The 22,360-nt window shown below is 40.2% G+C and overlaps 1 protein-coding gene across 1 annotated transcript in view; it reads left to right on the top strand.

Moving 5' to 3' along the window:
• The window catches only part of atp6v0e1 (ATPase H+ transporting V0 subunit e1), a 29,116-nt gene extending 10,574 nt beyond the window's left edge, over positions 1-18,542 (top strand). Inside the window, exons 3-4 of the mRNA XM_055642973.1 lie at positions 16,357-16,483; positions 18,090-18,542. Of these exons, the coding sequence (XP_055498948.1) occupies positions 16,357-16,450 (94 nt within the window). The 3' untranslated portion in view covers positions 16,451-16,483; positions 18,090-18,542. The remainder of the gene's footprint in view (positions 1-16,356; positions 16,484-18,089) is intronic.
• The last annotated feature ends 3,818 nt before the right edge of the window (positions 18,543-22,360 follow it).

Genomic DNA, 22,360 nt, shown 5'->3' with positions numbered 1-22,360 from the left:
TCACTGTGGAGGCCATGTCAATGGATATTTTTAAGGCTGAGATCGACAGATTCTTGATTAGTAGGGGTGTTGGCGGTTTTGGGGAGAAGGCAGAAGAATGGGGTTAAGGGAAAGATAGATCAGTCATGATTGCATGACATAGTAGACAATGGGCCAAATGGCCTAATTCTGCTCCTTTAACTTATGAACGAAAATTAATACAGTAAATCATGGATGAAAGTGAAAATGTTTGTGCATGTGTTCCTTGTAGAAACTGGCAGATTCTATTTATTTTACTAATCAGGATTAAGCATTGATATTTTGTCAGGTTAGATTTTGGACAACAATATTTCAGTAGGCCTGTTTAGGTTGAGAAGGGAGGGGACAGCATAGTCACTGATAAAATAAAATATTTAGATTACTCCAACGATGGGGAAAAAAACATTTTTATTATCATCCTTATTTTTTATTGTTTTCGGAGGAGGATGGGAACATCTCTCTATGCATCCCTTTGAAATTTTGTCTCAACACGATGTCAAATCTCTTTTCAAATGGTACAGTTGAAAGGAAGTGATTTGGTTGTAGAAATTGGAAATAAAAACTGAAACTTCATTTTTTAAGAGTTTGGTAAATGTATCCTTTGGTAAATGTATCCTTCTTTGGAATGTTTGTCCAGAGCTAGGCTCAGTCCAAAAATAAATGGTTGACTATTTGGGGTTTAGATAAGAATACATTTCTGCACATAGCCAATAATGAATCGTTGGTGTTCTCTATCTAGACTTTGTGATGGCTCCGTTGCTAGGTATAATCAAGATATGGTAGAGACCTGAAAGATTAGATAATTTTCTGGAATGGCAGAACTAAAATAACTTCAGTAAAAAGCTTCATTAGATTTGATACCAATATAGTTAGAGATGAGCATCGATTAGCACGGTCTCACTTTTTCCATCTAATTGCCTGTGATCTCAGCTTGTCCTCACTATTTACAGCTATGCTGTAGCACTGCAGTTTAATTTATTTTAGTGTTATCTTGTAATTCAAGTTATTCTAATTCTAATATAAAGATTTAAAATAAAGCGCTTCTTTATGAATATTCCATTTCTCAACCTGAAACGACTTCATCCTCGAAATATCTTCAACCCGCTCTCTTTGTTTTTCACAGTTAATCCTTGTTAGGTAAGTGAAGCTAGATGAAATTGCACAAAATTACATGGACGAATTTCTACATAGCACTTTCTTTTTAGATTAAAATTCCACTTTTTATAATGAATCTTCTCAATGCGAAAGGAAATATTTGAGTAATCAAAGGAACATGATGAAAATGAATAAGCATGGATATTTAGAGAAAATTTAGGTTGTAAAATTCTGGCTTAGTCTTACTAAAAAAAATCTGATTTGTTGCAAATGTTCATCAAAGCAAGGAGTGAATTTTCTGTTTAGTCTTCAGTTGGAATGAGTGTGGCTTACTTCAAAACATTAAAATAACCATTCTGTTTTTGGGGTATTTTGGAGCAGGTGCCAGTCACATTTAAAGCATTTATGGAAATGTGGGATAAATTAGCTTTAATTTTACATGGTGTTTAATTTAAAACAAATCAAATTTTATTAATCTAATCAGTTGATTATTAATTTAAATGCTTTTGCTTCTTGTCCTAAAACAAAAGGTAATAAAATATTGGAAGCAAAATACAGGCAACACCCCTGCATTATGGAGAGGCTCTGTTCCTAAAAAAAGTGTCTGTGCTGCAATTTATTTCGCTGTGCTGCAAAACCCTATGTCTCGTTGAATCCCATGTTAAGTGGCCATATGTTCTTATAGGATTTAAAAAAACATTTGGCATCCTATAGGATTTTTTACATTTGGCATCAGCTCATGAAACTGGCCAATCTCTTATGTGATCAACAGCTGCAGTTGCGGCCATAACAGACTGTAGATGCTGTGGCAAGCATTTTCTCCAGCATTTTCTCCACCTTTAAAATACTGCATTATACATGCAGTTAAATCTCTTTATGTGGTTGTTTAGGTTTAGACCTTGCACTGAAATGTGGCCCTATTTCAGACATTTTCAGGGTAAATAATAGGGTGAACTTTTGGGGAGGGTGTCTTCAAAATGTACTCAAGGGCCTGTCCCACTTGCCGATTTTTTTTTTCGGCGACTGCCGGCGTTATATCAGTGTCGCCTAAACATTTTGAACATCACAAAATCCAGCGGCGACAAAAAAAATGTTGTGACACTTGAAAAAACACGGCGTGTCATACGTCATCACGCCGTATATTTTTCAGTGACCTGATACGTCAGTCAATGATGCCGGCAGTCGCCAAAAAAATCGCCAAGTGGGACATGCCCTTAATACTGATTAAAATAAAGCTATGTTCAAGAAGGAACTGCAGATGCTGGAAAATCGAAGGTAGACAAAAGTGCTGGAGAAACTCAGCGGGTGCGGCAGCATGTATGAAGCGAAGGAAATAGGCAACGTTTCGGGCCGAACCCCTTCTTCAGACTGAATAGACTGAACAGTCTGAAGAAGGGTTTCGGCCCGAAACGTTGCCTATTTCCTTCGCTCCATAGATGCTACCGCACCCGCTGAGTTTCTCCAGCACTTTTGTCTACCTTTAAAATAAAGCTACATTGCTTGGGAATGGCTCACGGAATGGGAGTTGATAATATAGACAATTTGTTCCTTTTGCCATCTGCTTATGTTGTATTAATGATTATTCCCACAAATTCCATAAAAGCACCTTTTATTCCACATCTCATTTTGGGTAGTAATTTGTGAATGCCATAAGGGTGGATTTCTATAACCTGAATGGCCATAACATAGGGAGTCACCTGTACCCTAAATGTTGACAAACTGAAATAAAATACAATTTTATTTCAATTGTAGACATTATTAATGTTTCAGATCTATGGTCTTGGTTCTGTCAACTTATTTGGAAACTGTAGGTGATAACCATGTTGAAGTTGATGGATGTGTTGATACATTGTGCTGACAGTTTACAGCTATTCATGTCAGGATTAATGCATCATGCTGGATAGTCATATTCCAGTTCTGGATAAGATTTTTGAAACTGAGCAAAATGGGTTAAACGCTATGGATTTAGCTTGACCTCCCTGATGCTTTGGCAATAATTGCAACCTGGGCCTAATTTTATCCAAAAATATTGACTATAGAAAATTTGAATTTAAAATAATTTTCCACTGTGTACAAAAGATCCCACTTCAATTCATCATCATTTCTCAGCCATATTCCCCGAAAACTCTGATGGGCTTAATTTTATTTTATTTAAAAGTGTAGATGCATGCTGTGACTATTTACTGAAACATTAATGTTATTTCCACATTTGCCAGAACTCATTATTTCCAGATTTTCTATTATGTTAAATTTGGAAACTGCAACAGTGTTTGATGTATTCAGACTAAAACTGTATTTCAGTTTTATTGTAAAATGTATATTTAAAAATCATACATATCTGTTGAACTACAGCATACATGACCTTGAATTTTGTTCTATCAGTATTACTTAACCAGAGTCATTGATCATTTCTAAGTGTTAGTAGGATTTCTGCTCCATGTTTGCAACATAGTGCACAGAGGTCAACTTGTAAGCTTGTCAAATACAGTTGTATTTATATCTTAATTTGTAGATTCAGTAATCAAATTTAAGCACAAAGATGTACTGGATCAATTTCAGAAATTCAAAAGAATATGAACAAATATTTATTATATAAACAAGTTGTGGGCCAAAGGGCCTGTTCCTGCGCTGTACTGTCTTTTTAGGAATTTTATTTTAATGTATGCATTAATTATTGATTTTTTTGTAATTCCCATGTTGGTACAATTTAAAATCAACATATTTTTTTAAAGTACACAGTGCTAGAATAACTGGGTTACGTGGGTCCCTGGAGAACATGGATAGGTGATGCCTCGGTTCGGGATCCTTCTTCAGACTGAATCAATTACCGGTAGTTTCATTTGTGCAAAGTCAATGTTAGGTTGAGACAATAGTCGTTTATTAAGTGTAACTAGTCATTGTTCTACTCTGAAAGAATAATACTTTTTCCTTTATTACAATCAAGTAAAAGTTAATAACTGATCTGTCAAATTCTTGACCTCAGTAAAACACAAACCACTTTCAACAATTAAGCCAGCTATCTTTAAATCCAACTAGCGTTATCTGGGTCTGAATTGGCTGCCTCAAGCTTTCTTCTTGTGATGTAACATGGAAGAAAAGATCGTATGGAAGAAAACCCGTATCATCACCTTGTTCTTTTATTGCAAGGACATTTCTCTCAAATCTGACGCAGTGGGAAACCTGGTTACGTAAATGGGTTTTGGCTGCTCGTCTTAATCTAAACTTGTTGTGAAGTAAGTAAGTTTATTGGCCAAGTATTCACATACAAGGAATTTGCCTTGGTGCTCCGCCCACAAGTAACAACATGACACAGAGTGACAGTTACGAATGACGAGTTATGAATGTTGCTACAATATTTGAGAATTTTCCCTCATGGCTGGTGTCTCCTGCCCCCATTTTAGTTGTCTTTCCCCGATCAATCACATCACCTTTCATTTCTTTGCACTTGTGAATTTCAAATTGGTACGGAATTTATTTCCCCCAACAATTTTCAAACTAGTTCAACAGAATGTAGTTGAGGCCAGTTCATTGGCTATATTTAAGAGGGAGTTAGATGTGGCCCTTGTGGCTAAAGGGATCAGGGGGTATGGAGAGAAAGCAGTTACAAGATACTGAGTTGGATGATCAGCCATGGTCATATTGAATGGCGGTGAAGACTCGAAGGGCCTGCACCTATTTTCTATGTTTCTATGTTTAGCAATTATGTAAACAAATAATTTAAGTTGGTGGCACATGGGGGTAGAGGTTGTGTCGGAGAATTAAGAAATGGTAGCAAAAGCTAAAATGCCCCTGCAAATAATAGGGAACAAGTAAGGAGGAACTGAAATAACTCACCTTTTGTAGAACAAATGGTATTGGTAAAATTAACAAATGTTGACAATTTCTCAGGAACAATGATTTTTATCCTGAAAGAAATGTATGGTGAGTTATGTACAAGTTTTCATCTTCCAAAAATGCTACAGTTCAAATGTAGTTCCTCTTGATTAGAAGATGTAATCCCACTATTTAAGAAAGGAATGGACAGTGAAAACAGAAAACTAAAAGCCATTTAGCCTGACATCAGGTGGAAGGAAAATGCTGGTGTCTCTTACCGAGGAAGTGGTAATTAGGGCTCATGGAAAATTGTATTGTATTCAAATTTATTGTCATTGTCTCAATTAGAGACAATGAAATGAATTTCCCTTTACAGTCAGTATCATAAAAATAAATAAATAATACATAATAAAACATATTAAAAACAAAATAGAATTTTAAAAAAAGCACAAACACAGAAAGTCCACGACACAACATAACACAATGGCACCAAGGTGAGGAAGGCACCATAGTCCAGCCAGCCTCCCCTCCGATCTTCCCAGATGTTCACCCGTGCACCTTTCGAGCACCCGCAGTCGCCACCCCGGGCGGCCCGATGCTCAGGCCCTCTCGCCGGGCTGATGGAATGCCGAAGCCGAACCCCGACGGTGAAAATCCTCCTCAGCGGCCCGGACCTCTCGATCAGCCGCCTCCCACCGGAGTCCGCAGGCTGAGCCGGGCAGAGTCACAAGACCCCACGATGTTTGTCAGTGCCGCAGGCCCAGCACTCCGGGCTCCAGACAGCGATCCCCGGTAAGGCATCGCCAGCCCCGAGATGTATCAGCGCTGTCCCGCCGCTGCTGGAGCTCTGGTCGGTCCAGGCAGGAAAAGCCGCGCCAATCCAGTAGGTAGGCCGCTGGGGGGGGGGGGGGGGGGGGGGGGGGAGGACACGACTCGAATAATAGTCGCGTCCTCTCCAGGAAGTGACTGAAGGACGGTATCCCCCTTACCGTACCCTCTTCCCCCGCATTAAAACATTTTAAAAAAACCCATAAAAAACACACTTCACATAACAAAAAAAACTAAAAAACAAAAAGATACCGGGCTGAAGGTGGAGGCAGCTGGCACCACGAAAGAATAGGATTAGTGGTGTTCATATTGAGTTATATTGGGGAAATCATGTTCAACTAATGAATGGAAGTTTTTTGAAGTTGTAAGAAATGGAATAGATGATGGTGAACCAGTGGATTTGGTACATTGCACTTTTAGGCTGTGGGCCGAGCATCAAAAATGTGTCTAGAAATCGATTTTCGTGATCCACGTCACGGAACTACATGAAATTTTCCACAATTTAGGTGAAATATAATTGAGAAGGATGTCATAACTCGTCAGTGCCGAAAGTTGCACATTAATGAATTAAACTAATTAGAAAACGAGATCGGGAAAGTAAGCGCAATCTATATTACACCATGGGCAGCCTATTTCCGTGTTGCAGTGAATTTAAACTGCTTATATATATATGACTTGTAAATATAACTAATATATAATGATTATATAAAAATAATATGATGAATATAATTGAGTGTTTTTTTAATGACACTGTCGCAGAGGTCCTGCTCCTGAACCAGGCTAATTAATGGGTGAGGGCAGTTCTTGTGGGTTCCTCCCTTTACTGAACCCCACTGACTGCCAGTGTGCAGAGTGGAGGGGGTCACAGCCATAGTGGGACTGGAGCAGTTCTAGGCTGGGGAACAGTCCTGCAAGGCATCTTCCTGTCGCTTTAATAGGAAATTTAATGAGACTGCAGCAGAGGTCCCAGGTTTTAAGGGCTCATGAACCTGCCTAACTAAAGGGTCAGGACAGATCCTCTGTGTTCCCCTGTTTACTGAACCCCACTGACTGCCATAGTGGGGAGAATGGGGGTAACGGCCATAGTGGGACTGGGGCAGTGCCAGGCTGGGTGACAGACCTGTAAGAGACCTGTCTTATTTCTGATGTAAATGTCATATCCTGACCAAGAATCGAATGCTCTGATGTTTACTCGATGAGTATTAATTTTAAGCTACCATGAACCTATATTTATGTTAGAGATCCCCCGATGGTCCTTTGCAAATGAGGGCTATTACCTTTACCCTAAAATAACCTTAAAAGTGTTGCATTGTTTGAGTATCTGTAGTTTGTGTGTGTGTGTGTGTGTGTGTCTGTGTATACCTGTCAAACGCGTATCTGTGGATGTGTGGATGTAAGTGTGTATGTATGTGTGGATGGATGTATGTGTGGATGTATGTGTGTGCATGGATGTGTACATGTATGTCCGTGCGGGTGGATGTGTGTGTGTGCGGATGTATGTGTGCATGTATGTGTGTGTGTGTGTGTGTGCATGCATGGAAGTGCATACGGATGGATGTGTGTGTGGATGTGTGTATGGATGGGTGGGTGGACTGTCGCACTGTCATTCACCAGCACGCCATTATCATAAGTAATTTACTCATTGTTTAAATAATTTGACCAAATAAACAGTGAAACGATCGACATTAAAATAAAACTTTATATAATCATTTATTTCCCCAATTTATTTGTTTACATTACATCTGATCTTCATCTGAATATTCTTCATCAGATTCCAAGTCTTTTGATAAGTTTTGATAAGTCCATTGATAAGTTAGTTCAAGTTCAAGTGGAGGGTACAAAAAAATCCGCCTTCGCGAATCGGCCGCTTCTTAATTCAGACCGCGGTTTCACTATGTTAAGTACATAGGCCCCGCGGTCGGAGCCCTTTTTCCCGGTAAGTTATCACAGGCAGCTCCGAGAATAGATGTTAAAGAAAACTTATTAAACTTCAGCTAGCTGGCATTAGTGAAAATGGTTAATTTACTTTGTTATGGATACACATAGTTTAGGCCCTCAACTTCATGAATGAATGAATGAGTGAATGTACAGCCTCCAAATCTCATTTTTTCACATTATAAAAGGGTGCAATTAAATTAATTAAAGTCCATACAGATTAATTTTCATAAATTCAGACTTTAGATCTTACCTTTCAGTTCCAGTTGATTCAGCGTTTGACTGGTTTCACTTGGCTGTCCTCTTTGTGTTGCAGCACCTCAGCAGGGACTGCTTTCAAGGCTTTGTTCCACCTATCCACTTAGCTGCACATTCTTCAGACTTCTTAATGCTTTTCTCACTAAATTCAATGACCCTGTTACAAGTTTCCACGACATGTATTCCACAGAACAACAAAGAACCTTCAGCGGAATCTCCAGTAAAACAGGCATCAGTAGAAGCACTCTCAGCCATGATGTGTGCTCCCTGCCTAGCTAGCCTGAAACAAAGCGTGTGAATGGCCAACTGGCGTCCGACTCAATGTCAAACGTGTTTTGATTGGACTAAAAATACACGAAAATGTTCAATTTTTTTCTTTAATTTAATAAAAATGTGCAAGTTTTGTTCTTGACGAATTTCAGGGATGATTTATATAATATCTTTACACAATATGTGAAAATGTCATGTAGTTCCGTGTTGGGTCACGAAACTGCACAAAAAAGTTCCTCGGCCCACAGCCTATTTCAGAAGGCTTTCTATATGATGGTTGAGAGTTGAAACAAAATTACATTACCCCACTCCTTGGCCCCTTGTAATGTCCTCATATGGATTGAGAATTGGTTAAAGGACAAAAGGGGAATAAATAATTCTTTGGTTTTTGTGTTCTTTGTTATGTTTTCCCGCTGGAAATGGTATCTTGAATAGTCTCAAAATAGTTGACTGATCAGGGTTGAGATGTGGAATTTCTTCAGTGAATAGAGCTGTTATACTGTTGAGGCTTGGTTTAGTGTATTAAAGACTGATACATTTATTATAGGAAGTGATGGTCAAGTTGCAGTCAAATAAAAATTTGATCTCACTTGGCATATTTTTTATTAGGGCATTTTTAACAATGAATCATGTTTGACAAAATGGTATTTTTGATAACGATGTAGTTACACTTTCAAAAGGCAAGATATGCAGGGATATTGCAGGAAAGTGGCACAAGGGTCAATTGCACAATGTAGAGGTGTTTAATAATGCAGCCATCTGTACTATTTAACTGTATAATTATTGAATGTTACTCCTGTGAAAAACACTATAGAATATCTTATTATTAGTGGCCTAATGTATTTAAGTACCTGAGTGCACTCTTATTAACAAACAGACTGAACAAACAAACAAGAGGATGGTGGGGTGAAAGACCAGGACTTGGAGAAGAAAAATACAATGGGGTTTTCAATAGGTTTGTAACTGGTGACTTCAAACATTTTCTGCAGTCACACCAAAGTAGCATCATAGTGAAAATAATTATCAAATGCAATTTGCATAACACGCTCTGCAAGGAGAAGATGGATCGGATATTTTCTGATGCAAAACTGAAATGAGTGATAAAATCTGGGTGGAAATAAATGCATATGTGCATCATAGACAAACCAAGAGGGAAATGGCAAAACAAAAGTGCTGAAATCTCAGGTGCAGAAGCTGACAGTTAGATATTCGGATGATCAAAATTTTGGTAAAGACAACAAAAAAGACTGACAAAGGGAGACTAGCAAGATGGAGAGTCATTAGGAATGCTGAAGGGATAGAAGGAAACTTCAAAGCATAATGATACCAATTTAAGGAATGGTTGCCAACTGTAAAGTTACACATGGAATGTGAAGATTGGATTAATGAAAGTACAGGTGCACAACTTTTATCCTAAAGCCTTGGGACCAGACACTTTTCGTAATTCGGAATTTTTCAGCTTTCGGATTGGAAGATTTTTAGCGTAGATTTTAACGGCTGGCTCAGTGGTAGAGTGCTCGGCTCATATCCGCAAGGTCGCAAATTTGCGCCTCGATCCCGGCAGTTACTCGATCCTGAGTTTGAGTCTTCAATGTAGTTTTTTCTTGCAGAATAGGAGAGAATAGGGAGGGTTAGGCTGGGATCATTCTCTGCGAGATGATCTTAGTGCGGGAGACAAGTATAGGAGAGGTGTACTGACTGTGTGGGCAGAACTTTGGAAGTGATTGCCCACCATTCTCAAAAGCCGCTGTGTCTCCCTGTCCCTCCAACTCCAGAGGAATCCGCTCCCCGATGGGCCGCTACGGTGACAAGTGGCAGTTCGCCCACAGCCCGAGCTGCGCCACCCCAAGAACAAGACTTACCTTGCACACCATCAGCTTCTGCCCGGGGAGCTTGTTCCTCTGGAGTTGGAGCGGGGCTGGGCTGGAGTTGCTGATCTGGGATCTCCATGCTAGCAGTGGGCCTGGGGGTCGGTGTCCCGATGAGGGGACGCAGCTCAGGCTGTGGGCGAACTGCCACTTGTCGCCGTAGCGGCCCATCGGGGAGCGGCTTCTGGTGGTCCTGACGTCTTCGGCCACCCCCCTGTACAGGAGCTGAGACTGGGAACTGTACCGCCCTTGCAGGAGAGTGGGGTTGTTTGCAGTTGCAGAGGGAGGGGGCAAGGGCAGTACAGTTCCCAGTCTCAGCTCCTGTCCAGGGGGGTGGCCGGAGACGTCAGGACCAACAGGAACCCACTCCCCGATGGGCCGCTACAGCGACAAGTGGCAGTTCGCCCACAGCCCGAGCTGCGCCCCCTCATCCGCAACCCGGGTTCCTCTGGAGTTGGAACGGGGCTGGGCTAGAGTTGCTGCTGGCTGTGAGTCTCCGGGATCTCCGTGCTTGCAGTCGGTGTCCCGTTGGTCCTGACGTCTCCGGCCACCCCCCTGGACAGGAGCTGAGACTGAACTGTACCGCCCTTGCCCCCTCCCTCTGCATCTGCAAACAACCCCACTCTCCTGCTCGCCTGCAAGGGCGATACAGTTCCCAGTCTCAGCTCCTGTACAGGGGGGTGGCCGGAGACTTCACAGCCCGAGCTGCACCCCCTCATCTGCAACCCCAAGAACAAGACGTACCTTGCACACCATCAGCTTCTGTCCCTACGGGAAGTGTGTTCCTCTGGAGTTGGAACGGGGCTGGGCTGTTGCTGGCTGTGGGTCTCTGGGATCTCTGTGCTTGCAGTGGGCCTGGGGGACGGTGTCCCATTGGTCCTGACGTCTCCGGTGACTGGCACTGACCTGCTGGCTGGCATTGCCGACGTGAAGACAGTGCAAAGCCCCCGCGCCGGTGCAATGGGCGGGGAGCTGGAGAGGGGAGGGAAGGGGTCGCACACATGGCCGGGAAGCAGAGGGGTGTAGGTGGGGTGAAACTGAAGGGAGCGACAATCTGCTGCTGCCTGCCCGTTAAAACGTTCCCACGCAAGACTCACGATACACCGTGCAATATACCCTCACCTCTTTTATGAATGGGGATTTAGTTCCCCTTTCTTTGAGGACCGACCGGAGGTTCCGCTGTCACCTCTGCGGGCCGCCCTCGGTCTTCAAGGACCTTTCTTCAAGGACTGAAAAAATGTCCGCTATTCGGAGCTTTTCTTTATTTGGATCTTCGGATAAAAGGTTGTGCACCTGTATAAGTGTGGAACTGCAATGTGAGGTCATACAGAAGAGGATAGCTAAGATGTTACATTGAAGTTCCTTCAAGATTAAGAAACGACTGGTATTCTGGTTTTTGAAATAAAATCACTATGTAATACCCAAATCCTGTATTGCTATTGACATTGGAGGATGGGCTCGGGCTGGAATGAGCAATGTTGCAAAATACAATGTTTCCTTAATTTCCTTCTGAATGTAAAACAATGATTTTCTTTGTGCAATTCTTCTGCAAATGGGTTATTTGGGGGAGGGAGGGCAAAAGCTAATGTGACTTGTATGGGAGAATTTATGATAAAATGGGAAAGCGAGAAAAGCATAACAATGGTTTATTTGAGAAGCACACAATGGCTGTTGTAAACCAAAAATGAAAGGCACTATTGTTGAACAGTCTGTTAGTCGATACGTAATTTAGGAAATAGTCTAGATTCTGGGCAGACTTCCTCTTCATTCATCAATGAATTCTTAACATTTTGTTCCCTCATTTGGATTCTGATGTTGCTGTTGCAACCAACCTGTTCTTGTATGATCTGTTCTTGTACTGTGGTTCACAAGAGCAGGCATACCATGCACTTATTCCTCTGATCTGTTGTAAAAGAATGGTATTGGGTTCTGCACACTGCTGGATTTAAACTATATGAAAGATCACACTCATTGTTATTTTCGATTTGACATATCATGTGCAGCACATATGTAGATGTGAATGTTACATTGATTACACCTCTCACCCTCACTATTGCAAATACGCCACACCTAACTCTCAATTTCTCCATTCCTGCCACATCTGCTCCCAGGATAAGGCTTTCCACAGTAGACATCCCAAGATGTCCTTTGTCTCCAGTAAAGTTTTTTTTCCCTGCTATTGCAGATGGAGCCCTCATTCATGTCTCTTGTGTCTCGTAGTTCCATTCTTACTCCCTCTGTGCCCAGACGGAACAAGTATAGTGTTCTCCAAGTCCTGGTCTTTCACCCCACCATCCTCTGCATGCAACACATTCACTGACACTTCCCCCTCGTTCAGTGTAAATCCACCCCCCGTGGCATCTTCCTGACCCCACAGCTTTCCATATAGACCTTGTTCACTCATCCCATCCCACCCAACTCGCCCTCAGGTACTTTCCCTTGCAATCACGGAATGTAACATCTGACCCTATATCACCTTTCTTGCATTCATCCACGGACTTTGGTAGCTCTTCCATGTGAGACATGGGTTCACATGCACCTCTTCCAACATTCAGGGTTCCCAATATGGCCTCCTTTGCATCATCTAGACGGGGTGACTGTTTCACCAAACACTTGCGCTCTGTCCGCCACGAGCGGTTGGATCTCCCGTTTGCGACCCATTTAACCCCTCCATTCCCATGTTGGCCTTGTATCATTGGCCTCTTCCATTGCCAGAGTAAGGTCACCCACAAACTGGAGAAACAGCACCCCGTATTGCATTTAGGTACCTTACAACCCATATGAACATTGAATTGCAGCATCTGTGGTTAATTGTCTGCAATTATTGTATGAGGCAAAATGCCTTAGTCCTAGTCATACCTTTGTCCCCACATTTTAAGGAAATGCAGGGTTAACAGTGATTATTACTGTGTTTAAGAAGGAACTGCAGATGCTGGAAAATCGAAGGTACACAAAAATGCTGGAGAAACTCAGCGGGTGCAGCAGCATCTATGGAGCGAAGGAAATAGGCAACATTTCGGGCCAAAAACCTTCTTCAGAGTCTGAGTATCTCCAGCATTTTTGTGTACCAGTGATTATTACTTGTCTGGTATGCATGGCACATTGTTTCTCTTATGCCTGTTAACTTTGGCTGCATTAGATGAATACCAGTCTTTTGAGTTTGAGCCTTTCTCAGGCAAGTGATTCAGTGCAATATTGTATAAACTTCGTATTACTAGTTCGGTTTTCAAATAAATCATTAACAGCTCTGAAAGATTCCACAGCTATTCTGCTATTCTCTTGATCTTTTGCCTTGTGGGTCATTTCAGTGTACAAATTATTTCCTATCCATGATCACATGAACTCATGTTTTCTTCCACAGTAATGCACTTTGGAGTATCCTGCATGATGAGTCCTAGAATCCTTTCCTTTTTTGAAAGTGACTCTACTGGTATGCATCCCTTGCGTGCCACTCTTCCCTCTGGTCCAAATGAGTGAATTTGGATTGTTTAGTTCTAGAACCACATAACAAGTGAACTTGTGTGCGCATCTTTCAATTCTGTCTATTCAGATTCAGATTCAAACTTTATTGTCATTGTGCAGTGTACAGTACAGAGACAATGAAATGCAGTTAGCATCTCCCTAGACGCTGGTGAGCCTTCTTGACCAGAGTTGAGGTATTATGGGTCCAAGAGAGGTCATCGGAGATGTTGACCCCCAGGAACCTGAAGCTGGAAACACATTCCACCTCCGTCCCAATAATGTGGATGGGGGTGTGCGTGCCGCCCCTAGACTTTTTGAAGTCTACAATGAGCTCCTTGGTCTTCTTGGAGTTAAGGGCCAGGTTGTTGTCAGCGCACCATGCTGCCAGGAGCTGGACCTCCTCCCTATAGGCCGACTAATCGTTGTTGCTGATGAGGTCACCATTGTATCATCTGCATACTTGATGATGGTGTTAGTACCATGTACAGGTGTGCAGTCGTAGGTGAAGAGGGAGTAGAGGAGGGGGCTCAGCACAGAGCCCTGTGGAACGCCGGTGTTCAGGGTGAGGGTTGAAGAGGTGTGCTTGTCTAACCTAACAGACTGTGGTCTGTTGGTTAGAAAGTCCAATATCCAGTTGCAGAGAGAGGGGTCGATGCCCAGGTCACTGAGTTTGGTGATCAGTTTAGAGGGTATAATGGTGTTGAATGCTGAGCTGTAATCGATGAACAGCATTCTTACGTAAGTGTTTCTGTTGTCGAGGTGGGAGAGGGCGGAGTGAAGTGCCGTTGAGATGGCATCCTCTGTACTCCTGTTCTTGCGGTAGGCGAACTGATAGGGATCCAATGTGGGGGGTAGGCAGCCTTTGAGGTGTGCCAGGACCAGCCTCTCGAAGCACTTGGTGATGATGGGAGTAAGTGCAACTGGGCGGAAGTCGTTGAGGCTTGCCGTAATGGACTGTTTTGGCACCGGCACGATGGAGGTGGTTTTAAGGCACGTGGGGACAACTGCTTGGGCAAGTGACAGTTTGAAGATGTCAGTCCAGACGTCTGTCAGCTGCGCAGCACAGGCCCTGAGGACGCGCCCGGGGATGCCGTCAGGGCCAGCAGCCTTACGTGCATTAGTCCTACTCAGTGCCACGTACACGTCGTAGGGGGTGAGTGTGAGGGGCTGGTGATCGGCAGGGAGCACAGCCTTGATGGCCATCTCTATTATCCTATTTATCATATCCATTTGTGAAATCAGCAAACACAAATCAGCTAAACGAAAATCTAACTGAACGATAGGTTCTCATTTTAATTCTCGTTCTTTCCCTCTTTCAACAAGACACTGAATTCAAATAAATATTCTGCACTAGTCTTTTTCTGTCTGAATATCAAACTATTCACATCCTCAATTTAGTTCTTATCAGTCTTATTAGTCCTTCATTTGCCTCAATTCATAGCATACCATATTTTATTGCTGGATTTTGCATATGCAAGGAATACAATTTACACGGTGGCTCGCTCAAGTTGCTGGATGAGCAACCCAAAGATTCAGTGTAAATTCTAGCATGAAGTGAGATTGCATTCGACAAATCAGGTTGGTCTATTTGTCATCTAGCACCTAGCAAATAGACTGAAAGCCTATGAATTATTGTAAAGGCTCTAGCTGTCTTTTTGGTAAAGGAGCAGCAGATTTTCCTATGTAGATTATATATGCCCTCTGAAGAATCAACAGCAATTGTGGAGGTACTTTCCGAACCAGCAAATATCCCTCGCAAGAATGAAATGATGTGATAATTGAAAACTATCTACACAAGATTTGACCTACTAAAGTGTGAAGTTAACTTCCTGCTTTAAAAAAATATAAAGATTGTTCTTTGTTAATGGTCCCTTAGGACACAGCATAAATTGACCACAATGCATCAATCCCTTTCCAATTCTGGCTCTGACATCCTACTTGCAGATTATCTCTAGCCCCATCATGTTATTTTATCCTGTCGTAGGCTGGACCCTAGATGACAATCTGACAACATTGTGGTGAGCCCGAGCAATATAGCTAAAATATACTGACAGATTTAAATGTGTAGTTTAGATGGTAACTGCACATACCTTGATCTTAGCTGAGTGTTCTTTAATTAGTTTGCTCTGCTCTTATATTGTGAAGTTTTGAATTATATAAGCCTAATAAGATAGTGAATAATAAATCAAAGATTTGACAGCAACATAAACCATACTAACTGCTTCCACGTGACCTGTCGACAGCCTTGTGCAGGTGCCATGCTGTTATGATAAAGTAGTGTCATGGAACAAGTGTTCTGCCCTTTTTGACATTTATTTGCACATGTGGTCAAGAACTTGATATCCCTGAGTGGGACCATTGGTGACTCAACTGATTTCTTTCATTTTCATGAGCTTGTTAACATTGAAACTAAATCCTTTGCTTGCAGTTCATTTTGATGTCTATTATCAGCAATGTTGTGTAACATCTGCTTTCATCACATGATTTCTGGGCAATGAACAAAAGATATCGAACCATAAACCACATTGTCCCCTATTTAGGGTTATATATCTGAAGAGTGAACAATCAATATTTATGTATTGCTGGATTTCTGTATTGCCAGTAATTTTTATTTTAAGGCAATGATTTAATTTAATAAAAAGACAAACCATTTAAAATACTGCAACTTAATGTCTAATACATTATCTGTAATGTCATTCTGAAAACTGGAGACAAATCATGAATATTACCTTTGTTGCCATAACATCTTTGATGTAATTAAAGGTTGTAATAAAGATCTTTCTCAGCTAGATCTTCTTTTATTTTGCAGCTGGCTAATTGCAATCCTGTCCCAGTTGAATCCTCTATTTGGTCCACAGTTAAAAAACGATACAGTTTGGTACTTGTTTCACCAATGGCCTTGAATTTGTCAGCAAAACCAGTTCGGTGGAGAAGAGGTGAGCTTTTTTGAAGAATTTACACAATATAAATTCTATTTGTTTTAGTGTAGCTTCAGTGTGTACAATAATAATATTTCTGAGCAGAGTAATGACCTTGACATTTGTTTTAAGGACTGGTAGATTACCCAGTTATTTGTTTGGGTGGAACCTAACACATGTTAGGTATTTAAAATAAAACTATTTGCACTCAAATTGAAAACCAAATTTAGGTTTCAGACTAATGCTGATCCTTGTTAACCATTGTCTAGTTTAGAAAGGACAGAAATAAAATAATCTTAACTGTGGGCTGTGAAATTGTAGCTTTGTTTTGCTGAATAGCATAACTAAAATAGAGCATGAAAATAATAACCTAATTTGTTTGATTGTACATTGTGAGCACAGCTGGCTGGCCTTGTAATGACAAAGGCTGCGGAGTGGAGGAGAAAAGTGTGGGGAATGGAGGGTGTGGTATAGAGGAGGGCTCAGGTATGAAAAATAAATTAATTGCAGCAAAGAGCATGTAGATGAGTAAAAACAATGATGTTCACTGCTAAAGATTGGATGGGTCAGAGCAATTACCTGATTAGAAATGCCCACTACTGAAGCAGGGTATTCTGGTTTGTGCTAGTTTTTCACATCTGCAGTCTTACCCCATCCCACTCCTCAATTGCTGAATCCGATAACATCTTACAAAAAATGAAACAATTCTTGGTGGTGGGAGGACGGAACAGCTTCAAGTCCTCCATTATTGCATCTTTCTCAACGAATCAAGACTGCAATCTTTTTCATCACATCACAGTGGGTTGCGCAGAAATGGATGCAATATCATGACTTTACAGTTTTAGCTTTGCTCCTGGTTTCCACTCTTAACACGTTTGTGCTTTTGATTTAGCCATGTGTGGAAGAGTAAATGAATGTGTGAGAACTAATAATGTGGATAACAATAACATAAATGAAATAATCCTCCAGATAACTGCATTTCTTCATTGTCTACATCAAAAAGCTTGTCAAAAAAATATGCTTTTTACAATACAAAATGAATACTTGTCAGCCACATTTTTTTTCTGATAGTTTACTGGAAATTGAACCAAAAATGTATGCTGAGTAATGTTGAGAATCAGCTGAATTATTTTTTGCTCTAGTCAATTATCGAGGTGTTTCTGAACATTACCCTGTTTGGATGATTAAATATTTTTTACATGTATAAACTTGTACATATTAAAATTGAGTCAAAGTGGTAATGAAAACTGCACCAAAGTTTCAATTGAGTTGTATTTACATAAATTAATGATTTGTAAGTAATTAGGAAAATTATTGCCAGGCAGTAATAAATCCATGATCCCCCTTGCATTATATTAAAAACCATGCACTGGATTTAATTCAGTTATGGAACGTTGTTATCCTTCTTGTTCAATCATCTCGATATTGCTAAAAAAATTTGAGTGGGTCATTTGAGACTTGCGGTCACTGTGGCTATTCTGGAAGTATCTGTGAATTTTTGGTTTGCTTTTGAATGTCAAGCCACTTTTTTAAATGCCACTAAAAATTCAGCAACTACGTTCATCTATGAAAATATGTCTGGTGGAAACTTGCTCACATTTTATGCACTGTTTTTCCTTTACAGAGAACGAAAATACCTATTTAAAAACTACAAATGATTATTTCTTCTGCATCTGAGTAACATAAAACTGGGAACTTTTCCAAACAGCATGGATCAATTTGAATTCAGCATTCTGATTTATAATGTGTGAACTGGAATAGATGATACTTGGCAGTTGAAGTAATAAGACTAACAAGTATGAATGTTTAGCAGCAACTTAGTTGTAATCTAATTGTGTTTTACAACAATGAATTTTGAGCATATTTTTTACAACATTTATACCAAAGATTTAAAACATACTATAGAACTGACTAGAAATAAGGTTGTGTATCAAACAAATAATGATTTTGTGATATTTTTGTACCCATCTAACTGCATAATTGCCTTATGAAAAAGAACCAATTAATATTTTGCAGATTTTGATTTTTACTAAAAACCACTTTAAACATCAGACAATTTAATAAACTCTTAACAATACACTCTGCCTCCTCTCTATATTATATAGTTATATGTTATCCTTACATTGACATTGAGTGCAACTGTCAAATCCTGCATTTAAGGAATTGAGTTTAACTGAGAAAATATATTAATTTTTATGTTATTTTTAAACAATTTGATAGTTTTTTGGGGCAAAAGCCTATTCAGATGAGGCATGTAAAAGTAAACTTGAAAACATTAAAATTGTCGTATCTAAACATTCAGCAAGTGGCCTTGCTGTTGAATGAAAAGTAACTCATAATTTATCTGAGGAAAAGAAATCACGTTCCTACTTAACCTACTTTTAGGACTCATGATTTAAATTATTGCTAGAGTAGCATCAATTCTGTACTTGGAATAATACATGGTATGTTATTTGCAGTAGTGTTGGGGTTTGAACATCACATTTGTTAATCTTGCTCATGTGAAGTTTAACATATGGAGAAAACTACAGAAAAAAATGATAAGATTAAATATTAATAAAAAAGGTTAAATTGGACATGAGCAAGAGGAATGATTTCAATTTAAAATCCAAGTATTTCCTGAATTGCTGTTTTCTTTCAAATGAAATGCAAGATAAAAATTGTCACATTGAGAATTTAGTGATCACTTAGCAAGTACAAATTTGCAGCCTCCAACAAAGAAAACTTTAAATATAAAGCCAAACTTACTTGTGCGATTCATTGACAAGGTTGCAGTTAAAATATTATGTACATTTCTGGGCATTTTATTAAAGCACATCTGCGCCTGTAAAAACTTGCTGGGATATTGCTTGCAGTTCGGTACATTTTTTAAATGCTGCTAGATGTGGGATTCACATACATGCAGAACTTGCTGGCAGCTCTTTGACATCTTTTAATGGGAGAATCTAATTCCTCCCTTTGTTTCCCTGTGCTCCTGCAGCTTTCTCTCTCACACAATTATCTTCTATTTACCATTCAATTCAACATTAACTTGCACTAGGGGTTTATATTGTAGCTAATTAACTTAACAGCCCTTTGTAGCATGCGGGAGGAAAATTGGAGCACTCGGAGGAAATCCATGTGCCCACAGGAAGAATGTGCAAACTCTGCACTGACAGCACCTGAGGTCACGTTTGCAACTGGGTCCCTGGAGCTGTGAGACAGCAACAGCAAGAGCTTTATAATTGGTCCAAGTACACTAATGTGCGGGGGATTCTGAGCTTACTGTGATAGAATGTAAATGCGCTAGGGAATCTGCCAGAGCTATAACATAATTATAAGGTTTTTACTAGAAAAAAAGTTGAATTTATAATGGATTGATCCTTTCAGTTGTTGTGAATGTCCCTGACAATCGAGCACTCACAAAAATTGACGAGGGGTTAGCCAACTGTCAAGTTTCCTCCCCTTCCTTCTCTCTCTCTCCCCCCCCCCCCCCCCCCCCCCCCCCCCCCCGCTGCTTCATGCTTCATAGGTGAGATATGTTCTGGCACGCCAGATGATTAATTTGACCTGAAGGCTCTGCACAGGCCCTTGCTGTTTTGGACTGCAGTGGCATTGTACAGCAACTCTGGAAAAGTTGGACTTGGATCGGGAATAGTTGTTTTCAAACTTACCATCTGGTTCAGAGGTGAGCTTGGCAGTTCGTTGTTAGCAACCATTTTCTGGCAAGTTGTGGTTACGAGGAAAGGCCTTTTCACTAGGAATTACTTAGAAGAGCCTGATATTTCAAAATTGCTAAGTGTTTTGGAATAAGTAACAAACAATTTCTGCTTATGTAGTTGACAAGCAGTAGCCTGGGGATTAGTGGTATGGGTAGGAATGGCTTTAGACTTCTGCGTAGAGAATGACATCCAAAGTGGAAGTTGAAGATCCAGGGTTGCAGGAATGGATTAGAACGAAACTTTCAAAAACTGCTAACAGTACAAGTAAAAATCTAAAAAGGTAAACACTTACTAGAAATCTGAAAAAATAGAAATACAGGCTGAACCTGTGGTTCAACATATTTGGAATCTGTAGTGCAGATCTGTACTAATTCATTCAAGCTAAAATTAACTAAACTACTAATCCATAACACAGCTTTTGCAATCTCAGGTGACAGTATTACAGAAACTGCATTCTGGGTAATTCTTGGATTCCTTGTGTGACCCAGTGTGTGTCTACTTAAAAAGAAGAATTATCCTGGCATAAATCCACTTTGAGTATACATTTGATGTCAATTATGTCAATATCCACGTGAATGCTGCAACACAGTGTACTATGACAGGTTACTACTGCAGGATTTGAAAATACTATTCTTCCATTATACAATAACCTTTGGATAGATTCCAATTGAACCTCAGTAGAATCTGCAAACAACACAATGATCGCGTTTTGATTTGTCCAATCAAAGTACATCTACATTAAGCATTTTGTTCCATGACACAGCATATAAAGCCATTATACAGTATTAAATCTTAAAATTGGTTAAAGGACAAAACCTAAATTATATTTGATGCAAGTTTGTCTGCAAAGTACACTTTTTGCTGCTTGTTAAATAAACCTAAATGTATATAATGCACCTGCATTTAATTTTTTGCTCTAAAATGAATAGTGTTTTAAATGTTGGTAGCATCATTTACCACATTTTGTTTTTAGTGACCATTTTACTTAATTTAAATGTCAGCGAAGTGTGCATTATTAAAGTGTGGTCTCCCTCATTCTTTCCTGTCTTACTATGTCTGCTCCCACTCAGTTCTTTCTAACTTGGATATTTATCGAATTGTCTTTTTATACGTTGACTCTTGAGGCTTTCATGCTGCTGTTAGCTCCTGAGCCTTAAAATAACAGGAGAAAATTTGGATAGAATATTCTAAACAGAAAATTGACAGCAAAATACGAGGAATTGTAGAAGGACAAAATTATGGCTTATGAAAAGCCAATAGTGTGAAGGTTTAAATTTGGGGATCTCAATACCAGAATTGGTAGATCTAGATTTGAGTGCTAAGACTAATTGGGAGAGAATGGTGAAGAGAAAGTACTAGAATGCAAGGATGATAGTTTTCAAAATCTATGCACTACTTGGAAGCAAGAATGGAAGCGAATAAGTGATAGGTAAATAGGATGATGAGAATTAGCTGAGCAAGAGAATTGATAACTAACTCTGAGTGATTTCAAGTTTATGGAAGACTGAATAGGAAAGCCATCTTGGAGGGCATTGTAACAGTTGTATTTAGGGGAAAAAAACACAAGGTTGGGGTTTCAGTGCATAAGTTGAAGCAAATCCCGTTGCACAATGTTTTCAAAGTTAAAATTGGTCATTTTGGTGCAGGTAAAAAGTCTGAGCTACCAAGCGTGACTTGGCTTTGGAAATGGATCGAGTTACTGACAAAGAAATTAAGTTTGTAGTGGGGTGATGGTGATGACCTTTGCCAAAACTTAGTTGGAAGAAATGTCTTATGTTGAACATCAAAAGTCTGCTAATTTAGGATGGCAGAGTGGTTAAGAGATGTGGCAATACAGAAAAGCAGGCTGTTATCGATGCTCGTGTGAAACCTGATGCTGTGGGTATGGAGAGTTTTGCTGAAAAATTATATCTTGGGAGAACATTGGAAGATAGGAGGTACCGGAGGAGGGATATGGCAGCCCTGCCGGCAGTCTGTTTTTTCCATCCTTTGTGTTATTTTTAGCGTTTGTTTAAAGTATGTTTCAATGTTCTCCTGTTTGTTTTATGTGGGGGGGAGGGGGGATTGGGGGAAACTTTTTTTCAGGTTCTTACCTTCCCGGAGATGTGATCAAGTTTTGGATCAGATTCTCCGGGCTCTGCAGCCTACCATCGCTGGAGCTGGAAGCCGCCTCGGACTGTCATGAGCCCCACCG

Source organism: Leucoraja erinacea, chromosome 11, assembly GCF_028641065.1.
Source record: "Leucoraja erinacea ecotype New England chromosome 11, Leri_hhj_1, whole genome shotgun sequence".
Taxonomy (NCBI): domain Eukaryota; kingdom Metazoa; phylum Chordata; class Chondrichthyes; order Rajiformes; family Rajidae; genus Leucoraja; species Leucoraja erinaceus.
This window is presented reverse-complemented; position numbering and strand designations above follow the sequence as displayed.